This window comes from Octodon degus, unplaced genomic scaffold (assembly GCF_000260255.1).
Source record: "Octodon degus isolate 3935 unplaced genomic scaffold, OctDeg1.0 scaffold00105, whole genome shotgun sequence".
NCBI lineage: Eukaryota > Metazoa > Chordata > Mammalia > Rodentia > Octodontidae > Octodon > Octodon degus.
In genome coordinates, this window is record NW_004524681.1 from 430395 (window position 1) to 437573 (window position 7179).

Genomic DNA, 7179 nt, shown 5'->3' on the forward strand with positions numbered 1-7179 from the left:
TGGCATGTGGTGCTGGGGGATTGAACCGCGGTCCCTGTGCTTTGCTAAGCTTGTTCTAAGTAGGTGCTTTAGACCACTGAGCCATCTCACCAGCCCCATTGTATTTTTATAGTAACAAAATATTCCACAAGTCAATGTTTCTACTAAAACAGGTGGTCTAAGCAGTGAGCCTGACGGAGCCCAGGCGTGGTTGGACAGGCTGTCATCCCAGCACTCTGGAGGTTGAGGCAGAGAACTGCACATCTGAGCCCAGCCCAGGCAACTTAGTGACTTACAGTGACCCTGTCTCAAAAAAGAAGGCCTAGAGTATGGCTCTGTAAAGGCCTGGGTGCCACCCCCAATGTCACCAAAGAATCTTTCCAAGGACTTGGACTTACCAAAATATACAGCTGCCCTGTTTGTGGCTGTTTCTTCATAGCATGAGTCCTTAAGTTCTTTGAGCTTCCTGAGCCACAGCACTCAGCTACTGCCAGGGTACTCTTTTGTGTGTGTGTGTCTCCTCTCCTCTCCTCTCCTCTCCTCTCCTCTCCTCTCTCCTCTCTCCTCTCCTCTCTTCTCTTCTCTTCCCTCCTCTCCTCTTTTCTTCTCTCCTCTCCTTTCCTCTTCTCTTCCCTTCTCTTCTTCATGTTTTTCTGAGGATTGAACCCAAGGCTCATAGGTAACAGGCCAGTGATGGCAGACCTATGCCACACATGCCACAGCTAGCTGTTATCATTGAAATCTCTGTGCCAGGCAAAGCACTCTCACCACTGCACCACACTACCAGTCTCTTGTTTTGTTTTTCTGTTTCAAGACCAGGTCTAACTAGGTTGCCCAGTCTCACCTCAAATGTGTGATCCTCCTGCCTCAGCCTCCCAAGTAAAGTATTACAGGTGTGCCACACCGTGCCTGAGCAGACTCCTCATTTCTTCAGCTGACTGAACAGCATGTGTTCAATATTTGCGCTGTACTTGGTCGCTGGCTCAGTGCTGACCAGTCTGTTCTCTGGTTCCTCTGTGGCCCTGAGTCACCACACACAGGCAAGACCCCAAGCCTGCACCCACTACATTCTTCCTCCACTGACTTCCCCCTTGAGCCACCCACACAAGGCCCAGACCCCCGTGTGCCTTGGGGCTGCCCTCGGCTCCAGCCTGCTTTCATGTGCTCCGACCCAGGTAGACTTCTGCTGTGGAGGGGAAGAGCTGAGGGATAGAGTTTAGGGTAGATGTGAGGGATGATGAGAGAGGCCAGGTTGTGGGCAAATGCATGTTCTTCACACAGCCCCGTGAAGACCCCAAGTGGATGAGAAGGCTTGAGCAACGAGCCCCCCCCCCCCCAGCACCAGAAGCCACAGTGCCTGCTTGTCCACAGAGCCTGCTATCCAGGCTCTTAAATGCATCTCTTTTCTACCAGGGATTTTTTGAATTAATACCACAAGATCTCATCAAAATTTTTGATGAAAATGAACTAGAGGTAAGAAATACCATATTTAAATGCAAACAGGCATGTTGCCACCACTCTTGGTGACCATGCTGCCCGGCTCTCGTTGTGTAGCTTCTCATGTGCGGGCTGGGAGATGTGGATGTGATCGACTGGCGGGAACACACCAAGTACAAGAATGGCTACAGCGCAAGTCACCCCGTGGTGCAGTGGTTCTGGAAGGTAGAGGGGCTTTGCATCATAAGTCACGTGGTTCCAGTAAAGCAGTTGGTGTGCACCTTTGTGTAACTGCTCATAAGCAGTGAACTGCACGCCAGCCTGGCACACACATACCTCTGGCTGTCTTGCTGGCCTCTTGTGGCCAAGGGAGTGTTTAGAAAGCAGGAGAACTCACACCGCCCGCCGTGTGCTGCCAGGACAGTAAATGTGATTTCTTTTTTCTTTTTTTTTTTTTTTTTTTTTGCAGAACCGGGGATTGAACTCGGGTCCTTGCAGTTGCCAGGGAAGCGCTTATTCCATTGAGCCATCTCCCTGGCCCCTGTAATTTCTGAAAAGCATGAGTCACATCTGGAAAGAAAGGCTTGCTCCGGCACTCGCCTGCAGTCGCACTCTGCGAGGCTGTAGTGGAGCCTTAGAAAGAAGCTTTGTGCAGACTTTATTAGTCACCCAGGGCACAGCTAGCGTGAAGAACACACAGATTTAGTGATCATTAATCCTGTAGCTACATTGTGGTAGCATATTTTGCAGGATGATTTTTTGTACCTTTTCTCCAGCATTATTCCCTAAGTGAAGCTTTTTATCTTACTCAGGCTGTTTTAATGATGGATTCAGAAAAAAGAACACGATTACTTCAGTTTGTCACTGGCACGTCCCGTGTGCCAATGAATGGGTTTGCTGAACTGTATGGTAAGCGTTTTCCTTGGATCTTTTTTTTTTTTTTTTTGGTGGAACCGGGGATTGAACTCAGGGCCTTGTGTTTACCAGGCAAGTGCTTATTCCATTGAGCCATCTCCCCGGCCCCCTTTCCTTGGCTCTTTTAAAAAAAGTGAAGCCAGCTGTCGTTCTCCTGGTGGGTCAGTCTTCAGGCTTTTGTCACTTATATTAATGTCCTGAACTTAACTTTTAAAAAGCATTAAGATCTTGAGTATGACTCAGGTAGCATGGGAGTCGTCTGGACGTGTTTCTGCCTTCTGACCCAAGATTGCAGGGAAATTCTGGGGAGTGGCTCGGTTGCTTTTTGTTCTGGGATTCACATCTGCTTCCACAGTGACTGTGGCAGAAGCAGAGTTACCTTCAAGCTGGTGGCCCAGGCAGTGTTCAGTGCCCACAGAACATTAATAGCCGTGCTCCAGTACACAGTGCCACTGCAGCCGATGTCTGGGGAAAGCTGGGCTAAAGAAAACTGCAGTGGTCCCCTTGGCCCAAGTCTCCTTATTCTGCAATTGCAGTTAAAGTGTTAAGTTTGTCAATCAATTTGGAGTTTTCATAATAGATTATTTATCAAAAGGCAGATAGAAATATGTATAATAAGATTCCACGTTGGGCAGACCAGTGGCAAAAGTACTGAGAGTTCAGCTGTGGGTGTAATAATTGTGATGGGTGGCATGTGAAAAGATTGAAAATATTGGGCCGGGAAGATAGCTCAGTAGAATAAGCACTTTCCTGCTGGCAAGCACAAAGTCCTGAGCTCAATCCCAGGTACAAAAAAAAAAAAAAAAAAAAATTGAGAATATTAAATGTTTTGGTGCTACTTCTGGTAATTACACATATGCACACAATCATAGACATGAAGAAAAGTGGAAAATTAGAGATAAATTGTCAGCATCAATTATCTGGTAGTTGGCAGATGTTCAGGATTACAGAAGGAAGAACTAAGTGAAAATGCTGAAGGAAAAAGCAGCAGTTTCTAAAAATGTCCATTATGAAGAAAACGTAGACCCCGCACCATTGTCACATGCGCAGAAAGTTCTGGGGACATGCATGTGCTCAGACAAGGTTCCTGGCCAGTTCTGAGACAGAATTCAAGGTTGAATTTGATGCGATCTTTAATCCTTCATTCTGTTTTATTTTTACTGTAATGCTTACAGTGACATATAATCAGAAAAAGTTAAAGCTATTTTTTGTGGGACTTGAAAAAGACGCTCGTTTTCTCTTTGAACTTAGGTAAAAAATCACATCTAGAACTGCTGCTGTGTCCAGACCAGGAACCAGCAGGCGCACCCTCGGTCATCCCACACTTGGGGCGGGCACTCGGGCAGTCACAGACAGGGCTCCTCATTCTGTCAGGCCCAGGACAGCCTTCATTTCTTTAGAGCTTAAAGAGACCAGAATAGGACCCTGTGTGTCCAAGTTCCACACCAGAAAATGGTTTTGCAAAGCCTAGGGCAGGCCAGAGGAAACCGAGGAACGCTTCTTCCTTCCAGGCTCCAGCGGACCACAGCCTTTCACGGTGGAGCAGTGGGGCGCCCCGGAGAAGCTGCCCAGGGCTCACACCTGGTAAGCGTGCAGGGATCACAGCCCTTTGGAGCAGGCGCCTGCGCCCCTCGAGCCCAGGAAGCTGGGAGGTGGGGAGGCCCCCTAAGTGGTCATATTTCCGCCATCACACAGCATGGCTGTCCTTGGAGGGCCAGTGCAGCCCTCTTGGTGGCTGCATGGCAGAGGAGGCAGATACTTACAGGTCGCAGTGGGGATGGGAAGGCCCCAGTGCTGCCCCTCACCCAGACTCCCCTGTGGGCCTTGGCTGTCTGCCTCTGCTAACCGCTCCTCTCTGTTCTTTCAGCTTCAATCGCTTGGACTTGCCACCCTATGAATCGTTTGAGGAATTATGGGATAAACTTCAGATGGCAATTGAAAACACTCAGGGTTTCGATGGAGTTGATTAGATTACAAATAACAATCAAGGGTGTTTTGCTGCCACAGTTTTATAAACAAAATTGTGTCTTAAACTTTACAGGGAACTACTAAAACTCAGCCACTGATTCTTCACAGATATTGGAGAAAATTGTTAAAACATTAGAAGAAATTGTATGACAGTCATTAGTTCAGTAGCTTTTAAGTCATATGCATTTGCACAGTTACTTCCCCCTCTCTAGAGTTTGCTCTCTTAACACCTGAGTCCAGGTGCCTGAAGTGGTGGGTTTTGTCCTTAACGTTTACCTCTTAAGAGTATTTGCAGGCAGGTCTTCCTTAAACTACTGAAATTATAACTGTGAAATATCTGTGATAAATGTTGCGTGAAAAATTTGATGCTTTTTGGAAAAAGTACTTTAATCATGAGTAAACTACAGTGTACTTAGTGCTACTTGCAGCTATTTATTGTTTTATACAACTTGCCTAATGCACCTTACCCTGGAGTTTTGGAAAAACCTTGGAGACTGTATCACCTATAATTTTAGTCAGTTGACTTGCAGAAAACTTGCTCACTTCTTCACCTTACAAGTATTAGGCTTTCATTAATATGATGCTTTCCTGAACACGGTGGCTCCTGAGATGTGGGCACGGCCACACGGAGGACGCGCCGGGTTGGTGCAGCCTCTCCTCCTGTGCTCCGTGTGGGGTGCGGCTCTCCTTCAGGCGCTCAGGTCCACCGGAGCAGCGCCTCTGCGCCTAGCAGAGCAGGCCGGGGTTCAGAGCTTGCCTTTGCTTGTCCCTCCTTAAAGCCACATGCTGTGTAGTGAGTTCATGTTTACAGGGTTTAATGTTTACAGGTAAAGCTCATTTCTTAGTTGCATTTTTATATTTTTAGTATCACCTTCATATAAAAACCAAATAATGTGCTTAAAATAGCCAAAGAATAGTTAAATGCAAAATTTGTATTAAATGTGTTACCATATTTCTCATCCTTTCTAAAAAATACTGTTTACTGTGTCAACCGTGGTGGTTTGTTACAAACCCAGAGCCTGTAGGTGCAGTGCCATAGGTAGAAGTGACCGCAGAAGCAGCCCAGGTCTGGTCTGAACACTGCCAGGCACGGCACCCACCGTGCTGGGCGGGGCCTGGTGGAAGTGGGAAGCGGCTCAGCTCTAGCTTCAAGCATGTACAAGCGCATGAATGGGCTGGTGAGCAGTGCCAAGGAGGGTGAGCACAAGAAGTCGAAACGGAAGGCTGGGTCTGGGGACACTGGGGATTAAGCCCCGGAACTTTTCAGTGAGCTACATGCTTGCTCCTTTGTCCCTTTCTGTTTCTTATTTTGAGACAGGGTCTTGCTGGGTTATGGAGTTGCCCAAGCTGAGGTGGAATTTGCAGTCATCCTGCCTTAGCCTCCCAGAGTGCTGAGATTGTAGGCATAGGACTATTCTTGGTCCCAGGGCATTCACAAAGATGGAGTGCGTCAAGACTTTATTTCTGTGTTTCATCCCTGTACTGGCATATTATTCAGAAAATGGTCTCACACAGAATTAAACCTGTTTCTTAATATGGTATTTTGGTGATAGCTGTAAGTATGTGTTGTGACCTTTCTTAGATACAACAGATGCTCTGTGGGTCTTGTAACAGTGCTTTTGAGCATGGGCCCACATTTGCTGGGGAGTAGCATGGAAAGCACCAGCTCGAGGTGCCAAGGACAGCAGCAAACCCAGCTTTCAAAGTCCCCGCCACCGCTTTGTAGAGCCATTCACAGGTGAGGGCGTCTGCCTGCGTCTCAAGTGTCCTCTGCGTTGCAGGTGTGGAGCTTGTTTTGTCACCTGCTGTGGGCTCCTGATTTTTTCCCAGTCAAACAAGCACCACGGAGTCCACCTTACGTCACGCAAGACTGTGGTGAGCTCTGGAGAGCGCATGCCCAGAAAGGCCTGCGTGAGGCTTTGCAGTGTGCCACTGGCTTGTGCCTAGAGCGGTTCCACGCTGACTGCGCCAGCCGAGAATCTTCATCTGAAAAGAGAATGGAGCATGGCTGTGGAGGAGACAGGACACGTAGGACACTGCATGCATGTGTCTGAAGTGGACCTCGCCTCCCGGATTCAAGGTGGCATCAGCGTGGGCCAGTGTTTTCAGGAACTTTCCTCAAGACATACAGCTGAATGTGAAAGGTACTTCATGAAAGTATGGTTTCCCATGGCTATTTGAACATCACTTCTGTGAAGTCCCACAGGCATCAGAGCTTCAGAAAGCGCCAGGCCTTCTCCACCTAGTGACAAGGCTTGCACCATCCTGCAGCTCTGCCTGAAGGCTGTCTGTGAGACCAGACTCCCCCTGCCGCCCAGCCTTCCCCACTCCATCTAGAGCCTCACCTTTGGCAGAAAGTTCCCTGGGGCATCCTCCGAGGGAGCCATGAGGATCCTTCTGAGAGGCAAGGATGTCACATGTCCCTAGAAATCCCCAGCACAGAACCCCAGCTCATGCCGTCTCATCAAACTTAACATAAAACTGTATTACAAGTGAAAACTTACATGGCATTCATTTTATTTTATATGTGTAATGCTGAAGTTATTCCATATAAATACCAAGTTACACTCAATTCATTTTGATTACAAGCTATTTGACAGTCTTTTAAAAAATCTTATATGGTAAATATATGTTAAGGTTAATATGTCAAATTTATTGCATACTTTAAAGTATAAAACAATTTTTAAAAAATCTTGCGCAAATAAAGTTCTATTCTAATTTTAAAAACAATTGTGAATCACTTTTAAATAGTACTATTTTTAAGCCAGTGTGCTGGGTGATATTGTCTAATGCTCAAGACAATATTGAATTTATATCTGATGAGCTGACCACAGTCAATCTCTAAAAGTCTGTTTGATAATGAACTATTCAGTAGACGAA

At 46.9% G+C, this 7179-nt stretch overlaps 1 protein-coding gene across 5 annotated transcripts in view; it reads left to right on the forward strand.

Annotated features, from left to right (window-relative positions):
- Positions 1-6975, forward strand: part of Nedd4 (neural precursor cell expressed, developmentally down-regulated 4, E3 ubiquitin protein ligase) — a 122505-nt gene extending 115530 nt beyond the window's left edge. For all 5 annotated transcript variants that reach the window (XM_023724018.1, XM_023724019.1, XM_023724020.1 and 2 more), the window contains 5 exons: positions 1393-1452; positions 1534-1641; positions 2229-2325; positions 3843-3915; positions 4199-6975. In XM_023724018.1, coding sequence (XP_023579786.1) covers positions 1393-1452; positions 1534-1641; positions 2229-2325; positions 3843-3915; positions 4199-4301 — 441 coding nt within the window. In that variant the 3' untranslated portion in view covers positions 4302-6975. The remainder of the gene's footprint in view (positions 1-1392; positions 1453-1533; positions 1642-2228; positions 2326-3842; positions 3916-4198) is intronic.
- The last annotated feature ends 204 nt before the right edge of the window (positions 6976-7179 follow it).